The sequence below is a fragment of the Calonectris borealis genome, chromosome 1, assembly GCF_964195595.1.
Source record: "Calonectris borealis chromosome 1, bCalBor7.hap1.2, whole genome shotgun sequence".
Classification (NCBI taxonomy): domain Eukaryota; kingdom Metazoa; phylum Chordata; class Aves; order Procellariiformes; family Procellariidae; genus Calonectris; species Calonectris borealis.
This window is the reverse complement of record NC_134312.1, coordinates 16,999,715-17,017,333: the sequence shown is the minus strand read 5'-3', so window position 1 is coordinate 17,017,333 and position 17,619 is coordinate 16,999,715. Positions and strand designations below refer to the sequence as shown.

Sequence of the window (17,619 nt, the reverse complement as noted above, 5' to 3'; positions counted from 1 at the left end):
CACCATATCACTCAACAAATGTTAATGTTATTCTTGAGAGTTACTTTTTCCACTACAAATAAACAGCCAAATACTACCCATTGGAATGAAAAACCTGTAGATAATTACTGTAAATCCTTCTTCAGCTTATGTTGCAAAATGGATCCTCACAATTTTCCAGTGTGTTTACAGCACTAAGCACAAACCGAGAATTTCACAATACCCCAAGCTGTCAAAGCTTGTCATGCACAGGTGCATGAAGCTTGCCTAACCTTTAGATCCAGTGAAGAGAAGATCATCAGTTGCATCAACACAAAGCACAGCCTTGGTATGTCCTTCAGCTGTATAGATACACTGAAGCGGGGACGATCTGATGCATTTTGAAGCAGGGAATGGGTTAATTATCCCCCTAAAGAAAAAAAGAGAACGTGAGTTGGGCATAGTAATAGATACAAATCCAATTAATTTACTTAAATGTAGGGAAAAAAATTAATCTAATTTTCTTACATAGGCAGAACAGCTGAACGTCTTTCATAAACTATGTAAGAATGTTTACTGTTTAGCTTCAACAATTGCCAACTCTGGACTATCAGTTAAAGGAAATCACATTAAAAAAAAAAAAAACAAAAAAAAAAAAAGAAAAAGAAAAAGACAAGATGCTGAGTATTGGATATATGGGAAAGTCTTCGAGTAATGCTGAAAGAACCAGGATGCTTAAAGCTCCTGGATTCATAGGACCAACCTTAAGATTGCAAATTGCATAAAGACACCTTAGTCTAAATAGCATGTCTGAAAAATGGAGCAAGCGTCGTGTACGCTGCCAATTCCAAACTCAGCAGGCATTTCCCATCAATTGCTTTCTGCGGGCAGACTCGGAGAACTGCTGCTAACTTGTGTGCCTGAGGAAGGTTCTTAGTGCGCCCTGTGCCCAATGCCACACTTGTACTCAAATGGCTAAAAGGGAGTATGGTTGGAGTACAGATACCCCACAGTGGAATTTTCCTGGGGATTTGTAGCTAATTCTGTGGTGATGGCAAAAGACTGGAGAAAAAAATGGAAAAAAAAAAAAAAAAAAATAATCACAGTTCATCACCAAACAAAAGTTATTAGCAGTCTAAAATCCCATCCACAGAACTGCACACACACATGAACCCCATTGATCTCTGTGAAGTGTAGAAAAGCCTCAAGGTAATGCCCACAAACATGCAACACAATGCTGTGACCTGACCAGCTTGCAGTTAAAACTCACTGTCATGCTCTTCTGGGGATTACACATATAACGGTGAGAAAAAGGAACTAAGCCATAGCTGTATCTCACAAAAAAAAAAAAGAGTGTGTCAGATGCTTTAGGAAAAATGTAAAAATTCCATAATATTGCCCCAGAAGTTTGCTATGGGAAGGAAAATGTCCTTCCTGATTCTATCTAACTTTATGACAATTAGCTGGTTTATCTAGTACAGTCTTAGAAATTATTATTTTATACATTTTTACTGCTCAGCACATCTTCATTCATATAATTCATTACTCTTCCACAATCCTTTTATAGATTTTACTAATATTAATATTGCCTTAAATTGACATTAACTTCCTCATTTTGGAAAGGCATTCACCTTTCAATCTGCACCTTTTTACATTTTCAAGAATACAGGAACAATTTACTTTATTATTATTATTAATTTAGGTCTCTATGCTTTTGTTTTCTAACACCACACAAAACTAATATGGTTTTCTCTGTAGTACTCCCCAGCGGATCATGCTGCCTTTAGACTGCGTTATTCCTACTGCTGTTCTCACCCACTCATTCCCTTGACAACCCATGTAAAATACATGTCCCGGAGCCATTTATCTACGTATGTGCAATGCTCTGAAATCTACAGACAAAAAATGCTATGACTGCTACAACGACCAGACAAAGCCACCATCACATTATGATTAGCCCTTTGACTGTCCTTCTCTTGATAAACTAATTTTTCACTGAGTACCAAAATCCTAAGCCACAGCTTAGGAACATGAGTGGGAACATTTCTTTCATCTATTAAGCCACTGTGTGTTCTGTCAGAAAGACATAATAAAAAACCTACTCATTTTTACTTACACTGGGATTTAGTTTTTAGTGACCAAAGCATGCAACTGAACAAGAAAAACAAAAAGAAAGAGAGAAGCATATAAAACCTAAGAAAATGTCTGCTCCTCTTTTTTTAAAGCAAATAAAGAGAGAAAGAATATGTTTAAGGAAAGGCTTATGCCATACTTCATTTAAAAAGAAAACACCTGACATGCTCAACAACGATAAAGAACACCCTAAAAAAGGAGAGAGGGAGACATGCTTGACCAAAATTTCAGATTTTTAAACTTCTGGCAAAAGCAAAAGAGATACAGTGCACAAGTGTCAGGAAAATTCATGCAGCAAAATGAAATTTCCTAAGAACTGGAAAAACTTCACTGAGAGATGCCAAGAAAACAGAAAAGAGAAAGAGAGTACCTGTGTACCTCCGACAGAGAGGAATCACTTTCATCAGACCTACAATCAACAGTGGTGGAATTGTGAGGAGAAAGAATATAGGTATCAGCAAAGTAAATCCTCCATATGAGAAGAACAAACAACAGCATGGCCAATTCAGAAAAGCAATGCAAATCCACATACAGTATGCAGCATTGCTCAGGGTATACCTTAAACCCATGATAATATGGGGAGGGGGCGGAATAATAATCTTAATAAAGCACTCTCAGCAGTGAGTTACTCTGGTAGACTGTCTTAGCCCAAGAAGCTGAGTAATACCAGCTGAGCCATTTCTTATTTCTCCAACATTTTCATACAGAAGTAAAGGCAACAAAGTAAAAGAAGAAGATGGATGCATAATTTAACCTCCATAATATAGTGCTTGTTGAAAATATCAAAAGGAAAAACAATTTCTGAACATCAATGCCTGTTAAGTGTAGAAGAAACATGTAAAATGTTAATCGTAAAAATATAAATATTAAACGTATCGATAGTCCACTGAAATAAGAACAGCAATTTGCAAACGATCCTAAGTTCAAAATCCTTCACTTCTCATTTTCAAAAATGTTTAAAAATAAAAACCAAGAAAACACACAAGAAAAAAATTCCCCCCCCAGACATGAACATTTGCAGTATGTCTTAAGATGTCCTTCATTTTCAACTCAGATCAAACAGATTCAGCAGTTTCAATTTGACTTCAAAGTCAGTCCAGAGAAAATGAAAAGGGTTAGGTGGGAGTTAGCAATAAGATAAAGGTAACATAGCTAAGATAAAGAAGTTACGGTTAAAGTACTGAAAGCCTTGCAAACTACTGCTTGGTGACTCTGTAGCCCACTGAAAAAAAAAAAGTTTTATAAAAAACAATAGCGTAAACAGACAAGAGCAATTTCTTGTCTTGCTACAGTCAGAGCTAAAGGTTTATTCTAAGTTTGAGTGGCAGTTCATAAGCGCTGCATGCCACTAGTATCAGTACTGAAACCTGCAATAAAGATTCTGCTCAAGTCAAGTCCACTGCAATCTGGAATAAGGCTCCTACAGAAACAGCTGCTTAGCGTGCCAGAAAACTGAGCTCTACTTCTTCTAAACAAGATATGAATATCATCTGCTCCTCCAGATCACCTCCTAAAGTCAGTCTGCTCGATAATTTGGATAATCTCTAAACAACTATGTTCTAGCCATTCCAACATCCCATCCTCCAGGGTGCTGTTGTGACAGCACTCGGAGCAACGCTGGAGTAACCAAATAACTGTCAAAAGCACTGTTTCCTAAATTGTCAGCTAAATCCTATTTTCAAATGTAAACACACACACAAATACACATACGTCTAAGAATTCTACCGTTCTTTTCTATTTTGGGTTTAAAACTACAAATACCAGACATGGCCTAGAAAACAGGAAACAAGGTTCAGCAGGAAAATGCTTTTCTTGAATTTTTACAATGGTTCTATGGAAGTTTAAAATATTTTCTTTGAAAACTACACAAAACCACAAGAAACGTCTCCTCCTGTCTTGCAGGAGAAGGGCAAAATATCTAATAGATACTACACTGATAACTTGAGCACACTTTGCAATTCCCTGGTTGGGGGCTGAGGCTTCCCTCTGTGACTTACTTATCCTGCTGAACTGATGTGTTTCCCTGAGAAACAGTAAGACGACTAAAAACATTCATTTCATTACGGGGCCGGCTTGGTGGGGAAGTAGGAGGTGACAGACTAGCCTCTGGGGCTCCAGAATCTGAGCTACAAGAAAAAAAGAACATCTTCTTTAACAGGTTATGAATGGTTAGAGAAGTTAAATGCAACATGCCTCAAATGTTAGATGCTCTTTTCTTAAGCAAATAAATAAAATTATAATGCAAGCTACAGATATTTCCCAGAGAAGGCAATAAATGTAGGACTAGAACCTGCTGCAGAGTGCGAAGTGGCACAATGTTCAAAGTTTACGTGCTAACAGTGAAAGCTCCAGGCAGAAAACACACATATGTAAAATGAAGAAATTCTTATAAAACTGCAGTTTCTTAGAGCAATTGATGACTTCAATTAAAAAAAAAAAAAAAAAAAGCCATTTGCAAATGCTCCAGAGGACATTTTCTCAGGGCTCAGTTCCTGAGTTATTTTGTACAGAAAAATACTCTGGCAAAAAAAACCCCACACACAAGTTGAGCAGTGAATAATTTCATTGCCAACAATAAAAACCATCCTAGATTTAAAGAAATAGAAAAATACAGATTTATTTTTGAAGAAAATATACTTGAGGTTTAAATTATGTCAGAGAAAATAAATTTAAAAGAATCTTACAGTTTTTGTTCTTTTGCTTTTGTCTTTTCCATTGTCTTCTCATAGGCTTTTCTCTTCGCTAAAGGTGAAGGCTCAGGTATCTTCTTCTCTGACAGAGACGGTTGTCTAGAACTAAAGCGAGAGGAATCATTATCTTACTTTAAGGCCCTTTACAAACTTGCTTTTCTTACATTAGCTGTCATTCTCCCATGCAGATTTCAAATTTCAGAATGTGCTTAATCTATTATTGTCTCTCTTGAATCTACGGACTCTGAATTTGTTCTCACATTTTAATATAAAAATACACCAAATTTATTAACTTTCACAGTTCATCAACATATGAAGAGCCAGGCACTGAATATGCAAAGGAGATCTACTAATTAAATAATAAAAGAGACTGACCAAAAGAAATACAGTGGAGTATGCATCTCAAATTATGACCATGGAGAGATGGAAGGTCTAAGATCTAAAATTTCAGATTCTGCAACTTTTATCTACAATAGACCACTTACAGACATGAAGAACAGGGAAATCACGATGACTCTTAAAAATGAATTAAACTTTGCATTAATGTATTCATGTTTCAATATCAAATTCAAAATTAGGAAGTGAGAAAAAGTATTTCCCATCGACACCCTGACTATTATAACATTGCTTCTCTTTGTCCCCCCTTCCCTTCTTCCTTGCTTTCCATCCCTCCTTTGTCTCTCTAGTTCTTGCTCTGAAATAATTCTGGTTCACAGTCACTGTGGTCTTTCTCCCAACCTTTTACTCTCCATTAAAAATAGCAAAAAGATCAAGAGTGCAATATTAATGCTGACAACCAAATGTCATCATTTCACCGCGGTCAGATAAAAGAAGAAGGGAGTTTGGATGGTCACCGCTCTTCTGAACTCCTGTTTCTCACTAGCTGGGCAATCAGAAAAGCAACATTTGCTTTGGTTTATCCTTTTGTGTGTGTGTGTTTAGAAGTTGTTTCTGTGAATATAAGGACCAGAAACACCCATTAAAAGAGAGAAAGCAGATTCTGAAAGTGCTTTTGTGCCACACAACTTTATTAAGCAGACAAAGTTCAGCTGGCAGGCCACCTGCCTGAAACTGTTACTAGCATCTGGTTTCAGAGCTCTACAGACTCTGGATCTACATAGCTGCAACTTCTCTGCATGAGAAAAGCTGTACCAGTTTCCCCTGAGATGAAGTCTGCGCTATATAAAATCCACCTGGGGACTGGCATGCGGAATAACATGATTTAACAAGGACAGCACAACCAAGAACAGCTACTTGACGCAAGTAGCTGAGACTGACTGTCTCAAGTGATCACACGCACACTGAACACAAGCCCTAATTGGAAGGTGAAGGTCCTACCTGTAGGACCTAGTGCCAAGAGTTGCGTGCAGACCCTAGGGCTCCCCGAGGGTCTTCAAGAGACAAGAAAAGGAGGACAAGTGATAACCTGTCTGCTTTTGCACAAAAGCCTAGAAAACAAGGGGAGAAGGTGGGTTCAACTCCCTCCTTCAGGCCAGAGGACCCATTTCTCCGCAGGGCTCCCTTACCTCTAGGCATACTCTGCAAAGGACATAAAAAGAGGTGGGACAGGACGGACACCCTCCCTCTCTTTATGCTGGACCAGGATGCATTTAGGAATGCGAAAGTCCTGGTGTCACAAGGCAAATCATATGATCAGGCTGATAGCTAGATCTTCCAGCAAGGATGACAAACTTGGGTTATAATCTCCACTGCCATGGTTGCCGATGTGTCTACTGTGCAGCTACTAGATTAAATAAACCACACCTGAAACTGGAACCGAAGCTTCTCTGCCTCACACTGCATCCTGCATACTTAGACATGAAGCCAGCTCCCTCTTGCTCACTCTCTACCTGCTCCTTGAGTCTTCCATCTTTGACTCCACTGTGGCACATCCTCAGAAGAAGGTGTAAAGAGCATGAGCATATTATGAATTATTTTTGAAAGCCTGGAAATGCAGGTATTACAAAAACGCAGCAGTCTTGCTGGAATGAACTTCCTAAGCATAGATGTAAAAAACCGGTGCATGATGTCAATGACCTGAACGAAAAGGAGCAAGATACACGCCTAATTACAGGTTTCCAGTGCCCTTTTAGATTTCCCAGGATATCAGACATTTGAACAGAGCTGGCACAAGACCTACAGGAGACCACTCGACTCTGAAGAGGCCGCTGTAGATGAGTTGAGCATATCAAAGGACAACGGCACTAGCCATCTTTGTAAACAGAATTCCAACTAAACTAACTGTCGCCCATGTGCATTTAGGTGCCTCTCTGAATCACCACCGATCTGAGAAAACTGAGGGGTTTCCAGCGTGGAGCAGTCTGTACATATGCAGACACCTAGATTTGCACCTAAGCATACAGTTAATTTCTGTTGCTTCAAGATGCGTATTTTGGGTCACTGTTACTGCTTCTACATCCCCGAATGCCACTTAAGTAAGTGGCACAAGGGAGGTAATGCTTATTGCAGATAAGACCACAATCTGTTCCAGAAGAATGTATTTTATTACAAGGGATACAGGCCCATATAAGAAGGGCAGATGGCTCACAAAGAGAACCTTTCTTCAACAACGACCAGTGACCAGCCAACATAGCAAACCTGTATAAAGTATATTGAGTTCTAGTTTTGAAAAAGCATCTCAATTACAGTGTGGAAGTCACTGCAGACTAATTGTGGGAATTTTTGATCACTTATCTGCTAAAACATGATGAATAACAAACCAAAATGTATGTAAGGCCTACTGCTGACTGAATTGATTTACTGACAGTATGTAACACACTAATGCTCACAGAACGCAGTTTTTGGAAAATCCTGTTTTGCCTCGTTGCTGGCTCACTTTCACAAATGGATACATTCTAGAAGATGGAATGAGGCAAAAGTTGGTATTACCTGAGTCTTGGATGCCAGGTCATAACACTTGATGTTTTAAATCTTGAAGCTTCAAAAGTCTCTAGTGATCTCACACTAATTGCTGAAACAAGTGGGTTTCTCCACCTATCCTCACCCCCAAGAGCATTATTCCAAGCAGATTCTACTTGTAAAATGCACTGAAGCCATCAGCATGGGTTAATAATTGCTGTCAGCAGTGTTTTACTGTTCATGATTGCCACCTCAAGCAGATGCTAGAAATACATAGTAAAAATAATACAAATTGCAAATGTACATTAGATGGATACTGCTGTAAAAATATTATGCAAATAGGACAGATGGATAGTGAAAGATGCCTAATTCCAGAATCTGTAACATAAATATAGCTATGGGACACATTTTTTCCATATCACTGAATGCGGCAAGCGCATTCAGTTCAGCATGAGTTTGTGCAATATAGGAGCTAGTACCTAAAAAGCCAAGAAAAGGGTCTCTAGCAGTGAATGGCTAATAACCAACAGTGGTATTGGTATAGAAAGAACAGCCAGAGCAAGTGAAAAAAAGAGAGTGCATGTGAGAGAGACCTGCTGGCCCCAAAGTAAAAAGACAAAAATAATATTTTTAGTTCTATTGGCATCAAGTAATACTTTCAATTAGTAAATCTGTTCTGCAGGTAAGTGCAACCTACAAATAGAAAGGATTTTTGAGGATTCATAATATCCAACATGTTTCTTTCAACTTTACACTTGCATGCTCTATTATTGTACAGACTTCTTCATTTTAAGCATGGTCCACACAAGATGACTCACAGAAAGATTTTACCTAATAGTTTGGACCATATACAGATACTATTACTACATTATATAAAGTTTTTGGGTTAAGTTTTGGGGTGTTTTTTTATTTTTAATCTCTCTGCTGTTTTAAGCAGATTCTCACTAGCTCCCTAGAATGTGCATTTCCTATAGCACTAATATAGCCAAGTATCCAAGGTACTACATGGATTTTTCCAACTACTTAGAAACAGGGCTACAATAATTTTACTGTAACAAAGCAACTTAACAGAACTTGTATCTTCAATAAGAAACATATTACTTAAAACAATGCATTTATATTTTCTAGAGTGGTGATAGTAGAAAAGAAGGAGGAGCTTTGTCAGTATTATTTAGTAAGCTTCAAGTATATCAACCTCCTTTGTAAAGTTAAAACAACAGATTAAAAGAAATTGGCAGCATGCATTTTTTTAAAAGCGAAGGATAATTAGTACAGCGTGGCCAAACTTACATGCTGCCTATCTTAGAAGGTAAGCCAGATGGTGGGGGAATACACTCTCTGTCCCTAGCAGAAGTATCATTTGTGTCAGCAGCCATCCCACTTTCTTGGGTTTCTGCAACTGTTGCAAGAGGGCCAGCCAAAGTAGAGTCTGCAGCGCTAATGTCAGAGACTAAATCGCTGCTGTCTGCATATAGCAATTCCATCTGCGTAGTGGTCCTCCGGCGGGCCTGGAGACAAACAAAAAACAAGTTGCAACTTAAACATTTCATGGTATGTGTCAAGAGTGCTACATTTAAGCTTATCATTAGCTGGTAATTAGCACCTGCCTCGATCACTTGGCAACTACCTTTGGAAACTAAATCAAGGAGCTCACCTCTACTCTTTGGCAATGATTTCGGAGGAGGCAAGTCAAAGTCAACAGTATGAAACATTGATTTGACAACTAGTTTCCAAGGATAACCTTTCAACCAACTACAAGTGCCCGTCAATACTACAGGAGTACAATATTACTTTCCTAAAGTTTATCCAAATGAAATGTTATAAAGCAGAGAGGAATAAAGCAAAGTGTAAATTTAAATAGCTACAATTATATTGGCATGACTTCTTACACCAATGCTGCTTCTGATACACAAATTCTGCTTCTTACATAGTTTATGTCACTTCAAAAGTAGTTTAAGCCAACATGAATTAAGATTCGCTCGGCATTTCAACAATTTGAAAACAACAGAAAACCACACAAAGCTTTGTGCAACACAGTCATTCTTAAAAAAACTGATCACACGTGTTAGGTGTGATGATGCTGTGAAAGCAAGATCTATTCCTCAGGGAAAGAAAGGCCACTGGGGAAGACAAAGGTCCAGTCTGAACAGAGCCATTACAAAAATGACATGTTTATTTTATGCCAACATTTCCAGACCAAACTCACTCAGTTTACCTGCCCAAAGAGCTGCACACCAATGAACACTACCAGTAATGCAACAGCCAACCTAGATACGTTCTTCCAAAGCCAACTGCAGTTAGAAGAGTGGAGGCTAAGCTTCTATTTACTTTGCAAACTTGGTTTATGCTCCTGTGAGCACAGAAGCAAAATCTCAATCAGTGCACATGTTACCAGTTCTCACTGCCATTAATATTAAAACTGCAGCCAGCCTAGATATATTCCTCCAATTCCAACTGTAATTAAGAGCCTGGAGGTCAAACTTCTATTTATTTTATAAACTTGCTTTACATTTCTATGACCACAGAAGTAAATTGCAAACAATAAGCATGTTCACAGTTCCCACTGGCATTAACATTAAACTGTAGCCTGACTAATACTAAATTGCAAATCTACGCCAGTTTGGAGTGCTAGTAACTGGAAGAATGTATCTCTTTCTGAAACTGTAAAAATTCAACCACAAAATATTGAAAAAGTATATTTTTATCATTGCTTCCCAGAAAGGAGCATCACAAAAAAGCATATTACATACAAATCACATTAACAGTACATCAGTTCACCTTTTGCGTGTCTTCGTTCATTAATGTCTCTGGAGCAAAGAAAAAGCATTCTCCAGAAGGTGCCATTAAAGTATGAATTATTATAGAATCATAGAATCATTTAAAAGACATGTAGATGAATTATCATCGTCATTGCACAGCCTACCTTGTTCTTGGGTTTGACTTCACCACAAAGCTTTAAAAGATCTGAAGATAATGAACTAGAAGAAAAATTGCATCACAGTTAGAAAGAAAATAGTCATATTTTTGCAGAATGCATATCTTGATTTGATTCTTCTTTCTACTGAAATGGTGGGCAAAGTGTAACGAAACAGTCAAAGGTATCTTCTAATGGATACATGATGTGTTACAAAAAGAGGAAATGACAGTAAGTTTTCTGGAACCAGATCCAGTTACCTGTTAACAGAGATTGCTCACCTTCCTTCTGTCCCAGGACTATGCAATGAAGCATCCTCATCAGTACTATCTTCCAAATTTTCTAGAAAATTTCCAAAAGAGTAATGTTAGTCTGTCCATCTACAACAGGACGTGCAGGTTTTAAGTGCTATACAAAACAGCTCAGACAATGTTGAATGTAGATGAACAGCCTACAAAAGGGAGGGATTTTCAAAATATCTTGACTATTTGCTAGCCAGTCCCCCATTGAATTTTCCTGGCACCTAAACTAAGTTTTTTCATACAATCTAAATAAATCATACACCTAGGCATATTGTGCCAAATGTGGTCCTCTATCTATTGTAGCAGAGTAACAGGGATGACAGAAAACCAGAAATAAATTCTAGAAGGAAATCTGGAAGAAAGAAGATAAAGCGAAGGAAATTAACTGCAAGACATGGAAGAGACAGGATTTAAATCAATGGACAGTAAGGATGTCTCTTCCTCCTCTTTTTTTGTAATCTTCTTGCTCTAAGACAGAATCAGCCTGGCTATAATGAAAAAAAAAATTGTATTTGTAACGAGCTAGCAAGCTGAGGCTCAACCTCAGCTTATAGAGAATGGCACCATTCAGGCTGACAAGAAGCAAGAACTTTATTAGTATATAAGCATTTAGGTTTCAAAACGGGATGATGCCACCATTTAATACTATAGAACTGCTTCCTAAAAAGAGATTTTATTGAAGTCAATTGTAAAATGAAGCTGTTCAGTAGAAATGCTCCTGAAGTAAAATGGGCACACAAACCTGTCCACAAAAGACAAAACCCGCATGCATGTCACAACACCACTGTCAAACATCAGATTAACATGTCTGCATGCAAACGGTGCAAAACATTAAGCTGAGACAACCAGCCCAGGGCATATGTACAATCAATTCCAAACTGCTGGGAAACCAAATCCCCTAACTTGCATATTACTCTAATAATAACATTTTAAGCATAGTTTAAGGACATAGGTAATACATTCCTGCAAGCAAAGTCCCTTATTTTTGAACATACTCATGAACATACTCATGAAGGATTAAATAACTTCTAATGACATTCCATTACATCTCTTCTTTATTATTAGAGATGCTTTAAGTTTATTTACTTAATTTCTGCCATAAAGCAGATACCATTTGTAATGCATAGAACCAATATATTTGGTACCCGTATGAAAATAGGTTTGTCCATGTATATGTTTTAAGTGCAAGCTCATGCTTTGGAGAAAGGGAGGAAAGACACACGGTTTCCAGTTGAATTCTGAGAAGGAATGAAGAAAAGAAAAGGAAAATGCTGCCTTCTTGTGTATGCTACATCTAAAAATGTTTCCTGAAAAAGTCAAAACTATACATCGATCTAGCACCAACACCAACAATGCACTTCAGAGGTACTCCACTGCTGTATTAGTTTTAACAATGTAACCTTAATTATCAGAAATACAACAATAGTATAAAGAAAGCAGTCACAGGAATAGCACTCTGAACTTTCTTTTTTGTTCCATCCTGGATTTGAGCCCACCTTTTCTATACACGTTATTATTCTATGTCTTCTGCAGAAGAGGGGCTCTAGAGTATTGCTCCTTCTAGCAAGGCACAAAAGCAGCATCAATAAAATAAATGCATTTTTTTAAAATACAAGATTCGTATTAGGGTGATGTTACTTCACCCCCTTTTCATACAGGACTTGCAATCAGCTTTTACAGGTTACAAAGTAGAAAGTGTGGGATGGCCACAAAAGATGGGATTTTAGTTGTAGGCTCACACTCATGTGACCTGACATGTATTGATATTTTTCTTCAGTTTATCTGCAATTCAGCACAGGAAGACTGCAGGAAGTCCCCAGGTAGAAACCAGCACACAGAATCAACAAAAAGAAATGAGAAGAGTCAGAAGAGCAAGATTCTGCAAGAAGTCCTGAGCGAGAAGAGATGAAAGGAGCAATAAAGTTAATGAAGGCAGTACTGCTTGTGAGGAGAAGCTGGGATGACTGCTAATAAACCAATGATTATAAAACAATGGAGAGCTTTTCTGATGACTTGTCTTCATCCTCATGCAGAGGCAAATGTAGAGTACCAGTACGATGCAGCACACCAGCACGGTTCATCCAGAGGAAATGACGTTTGACCAGTCCTCTCAAGATCTGCACATACATGGCTGTGAGTCACATCCATGAACGTCCAGATGTCACAGGTGGGAAGGAAAAGCCGCTCCTACGATTCTTCAGGAAGGAGTCACTCCAGCAACACTTCAGGACTCAACTTTGTGGTCATGTTAACTCTTCACAAGAGCAGATGGGATAGCAAATGGCAGCTGGTTCATCCACACACAAAGCAGGTGTGCATTCAAAACCCATTCTGAGGGTCAAAACCTGAGCCTGTGATGTACTTTTCTGCAGACTGAACCCTTTTCTTAAGTCTACGCTTGAATGTAGGTGCACAACTACACTGGAGAATGCCCAAACTTCTTCAATCCAAGTGTATTCATATGACTAAGAACTTTTGAAGAGATCAGCGCTGAAAGCAGGCATCAAGGGAACTGTTCACAAGCACCCTGGAAGTGCAACCCCTCTGCTTGGGACAGGGCTGGCTGGGTACTGCCACTGAGCTGTCAGGCAGCCGGGCCAAATTGGTCTCAGGATCTGCTGCCACCCAACACTTCCACCTCTAGGAATCGTGTCAGGTTACCAGGGAGCGCCTGCACCAACAGGGTCCCTGCTGACCAGCTGACAGTTCCAGCCTCAAAGCCTCACTACAACAGCGTCTGAACTCCTGCAGCTCAAAAGGTTTAGCCACCAGTGATCTACAAAGCACAGACTATCAACAGTTTGGATTTCAGTGTGGACTGAGGTTAGTACAGCATATTCAGCCAAGATACACCCACAGCGAAGTTTCCTTCCTATAAAGTGTTAGCATCGTCCTGAGTGGCTTAGGTGTTTTAAAAGCTTCAGTTCATGCTTGCAAAGTGTTAAAAAGCTTCTTTAATGAGATACACACTGCAAAAATTTTCACGATAGAGCTTCTGTTCCAATGCATTTAACAAGTGTCTTTTCACTGCTCCAGATGCTGTTAATAAGTAAAAGCCTGTCCAGAGTTAAAGAAAATGCAATACTAACTTCCTGACTGGAGAAGCATTGCTCTCACTCCAACAGGGGTGAACACACACACACATGCACACATACTAAGGGTCCATTTTAGATACACTATGATATTAATAACCACTGAGGTTCCTGAATAAATACTGGCTGTATGCAGCAAGATGCCCTGAAACAGATCTTCAGGTGTCACCTGTGAGGAAGCTGGCAAAGTTCTCACCAGTTTACACCAGATGATGATCTGTACAATTTCAGGCAGTCTTGTGCTTTTGAAATGTTTCAGATGCCTATGTAAACTAGCACAGGACAGCATAATGGGATGAGAAGTAATACAAGACAATACAAAAGGAATTGTTACTGACATCAGGAATATTTTTTTCAAGTTTTGTGGCTAGGAGCAAGGGAGGGGAGAAAAGCATAATTTATTTGGGAATCATTTAAAAGCAACAACAACAAAAGACTCATCTCCTCAAAATCAGTGAAGTCAGTGACTAAACCCAATTGAAAAAGTGAGATATAATCTGCATTCTGTAAAATATTTACATTACAAAATAAGCTATCTGCAAAAGGTTAAAAATGACCTGCATGTTAAGAATTACTTTTTTTCAGACCCAAAAAGATAAGCGGAATTTGTCACAACTACAGCAATAGTGTATCACCAAATAGCTTTATGTAGTCTGAACATACTATAAGTTCATAAGCAGCAAGTCACAAATTTGAAATACAGCTCTGCTTGCTGTGTTCACTTCTTATCTGACAAATCTAACTAACATGAGGGCTATGGGTGGTTTCAGAAAGGAAGAAATGCTCTGTAAGCTCATGATAATGAGTACATTTACAGAATAGTTCATGCAAACTTCACAAACTCACAGATTCTAAGATGCACCAGTTAGTGAACATGAATGAATTAGTAACTCATGCAGCTGTACAGTACACAGAAAGCTAAACATACTTACCTAATGGTATGCTATCTAGGTCTGTGTAAATAACAGCAACAAGGAAACAAAAGCAACACTCCAATCAAAACATATCCATTTATAAAAAGAAATAAAACAAAAGTACCCAAATGTATTCTAAATTTTTCTTAATGTCATCTCATGAGAAGTAGAATAGATGCCGTAACAGACATAGGATGCCACTTTCAAAATCACTAACATATGATGATTGAACAGGACAGCGTATTTAGAATTTCACATTCAGAAGTTAAAATCGTATCAAATTGTAAATGCTTCGTCTTTTGTAAAAATAACAAGCAGATTATTTGAGTTTAAAAAGTCTCAATAATAAAAAAAGGTCTTTATTTCCCATATTTCACTGCCAAGGGGATATACTTAACAATGACATACATGCACATCAATTGTGAAATAGAGTTTAATTATAAGATGTTAAAATACAGCATCTATTCAGAAAAGAAACAGCCTAGAATGCCCAGTACAGCATGCATGAAAGGCAAACATGACATGCAGCTGATTATTCAGAATACAAGGTAACAAAATTACCTTGCAAAGCATGACCCAGCAAAGCATCAAGTTCAGGATTTAACTCAGCTTTTTCTTTTAGCATATGAAACAGCAGTTGGTTTTGAGTAGCGCTAGTAATTTCTGTCTGCTTAAGGCGTCCCTCAAGAACTTTAATCTGAGCTTCTTTCTGAGCTGCTTGGAGACCCTAGGAGAGAGAAAAAAAGAAAAAGATGACAAATGCTTTATCACAACTCTTTTGTTACAAGAGAGTTAACAAAACTCTTTTGCCAAAACTTTTTAAAAACTACAAACACAAACAACTTACACGTTGTAACCTTTCTCTCACATCCTAAAGATCAGGTATCAACTAAAGGTCTTTTTTTATTTTTAATTTTTTTTAGTTTTCTTTTAAAGGGACTCATTAAGCATTCACTTAACTTGTGTTCCTCAGACTCTGCCTTGCAAATATGCATCTAGTGGCTAAGTTGGACGTGATTCCCAAGTACAATTCATAGATTCTTTGCATTTAAGAGTAGCAAGCATCTGAAAAATCAACACCTCCATTTTTCACAAATAAGTACCTTTTTTTTCTAAATTATTACCTATGATACTCTATAACAAACAACAGAAGGGAAAAAAAAAAAAACCACCACAAAAAAAAAAGAACACCAACCCCAGAACGGTAATCTTTCCTACAGGATCACCCAGAGAACTTTCAGCTTCTGCTGAAAGATCTCATGGCCTAACTTAAGAGAGAATCTGTTCTAAGGGAACTTCCCTAGACTCATGGATTAGTGGGAATTTTTTAGTTTTAGAAAATGTAGCCAAGGAAATTTACAGAGAATGTTTTCCAAATAGAAGAAACAGTACAGGTAAATGAAGGTACAACACATCTTCTCAAAAGCTTGTGGGATAACAGAGGACTTTGAGTGCTAGCACTTGAGAAAGAAGTGTAGTACTATGGACTTACACATTAGATTCTGATTTTATCATGAACTAAAACAACGTATCAATAGACACATTTTGCACATGGAAACAAACAACAGAATAGACAGCAGGCATGACCAATTTTGCAAGAAAATGTACCTTCATTTTTCTACACAATAATTACTTACCAGAAAAAGGAGAAATGCTTTCACATAATGAAGCTTTTTATCATAAGGAGAAATTGTTAACAGAGTAAGTCAGAGGCACTTCTCTCATATTAACTCTGCTGCAAGGAATCAGGTATCCATTCAACCCACCCAAGGGCTGAAAAAAATCAAGACTGAAATTTGCAGAAGCCAATGTGATTGTGGGAATTTTCCTTTTTTTTTTTTTTTTTGAATAAAAAACAAACACCACAAACTTTTTTGATTATCTGCAGAGCGATGAATCAAGAACGCAGAAAAAGAACAGAGAATTGGTCAGTGGAACTAACCCAAAGCCCATTTCAATAGCCTTGAAATCTTTCATTTGATTCAATGACACTGAGTATGGCCTCCAAACAGAAAGAAAAAAAGCAGCAAGAGCATATGATACATGCGTGCACAGGGTTATAAACTGCCAAATACTCATTTTGAAAATATTACTCCCCAAGCCTTTCAGAAAAAGCCCTTATTGCTCTACTTAAAAATAGAAGTCTGACTAAAGTATGCGCCGCATCAATATATACCTGAAAAAAATTTTTTTAAAGGTTCATATCTTCAAGGAAGTGGCTGAGCCAGTCTTTAAAAAAAAAAAGATCCTGAGTATTCTTTAGGAGCTTGTTGAAAAACATAGAAAGAAATTTATTTGATTACAAAAAGCTAGTGCTCTTATAGGAACAACAGGAGGTAATTAGCACAGTGAAGTAGGCTCTCCTGAGGGTTGAAAAACAGGCAAAAGGTTGAAAGGGACAATGGATCTCAAGGGCCTTCACACTGAGAACCAGCGTGACTCAGTAGCGTGGACCAGCTTTGCTTTGTTTAATGCACATTAGTCAGTCTTTATGTCAGCACAACTCTGCTCCTGGTACATGGCATAGTCCTGGCACATACATATTTCACTTAATGCATTACCTTATTGATACCCATCGTGAGGAAGTGATCAAGCAAATATCGAGCTTCTGTCAAAGTGCAAGCGTTAATCACTGCTGTTACATCCAAGGTCTCTCCTTCTTCCTACGTGTGCAACAATAAAAACAGTCAAATGTTTTTTGGTCTTGTTTGTTTGTTTGTTTTTTATTAAATCCTTATAGTAATCGTAGAAAACAGA

At 38.0% G+C, this 17,619-nt stretch overlaps 1 protein-coding gene across 1 annotated transcript in view; it reads right to left on the bottom strand.

Annotated features, from left to right (window-relative positions):
* Positions 1–17,619, bottom strand: part of KIF21A (kinesin family member 21A) — a 93,595-nt gene that overhangs the window by 12,921 nt on the left and 63,055 nt on the right. The window contains exons 22-31 of the mRNA XM_075145829.1: positions 17,424–17,525; positions 15,424–15,589; positions 14,881–14,901; positions 10,836–10,896; positions 10,564–10,618; positions 8,931–9,148; positions 4,776–4,886; positions 4,089–4,217; positions 2,462–2,500; positions 252–388 (exon numbers count right to left, since the gene is read on the bottom strand). Of these exons, the coding sequence (XP_075001930.1) occupies positions 252–388; positions 2,462–2,500; positions 4,089–4,217; positions 4,776–4,886; positions 8,931–9,148; positions 10,564–10,618; positions 10,836–10,896; positions 14,881–14,901; positions 15,424–15,589; positions 17,424–17,525 (1,039 nt within the window). The remainder of the gene's footprint in view (positions 1–251; positions 389–2,461; positions 2,501–4,088; positions 4,218–4,775; positions 4,887–8,930; positions 9,149–10,563; positions 10,619–10,835; positions 10,897–14,880; positions 14,902–15,423; positions 15,590–17,423; positions 17,526–17,619) is intronic.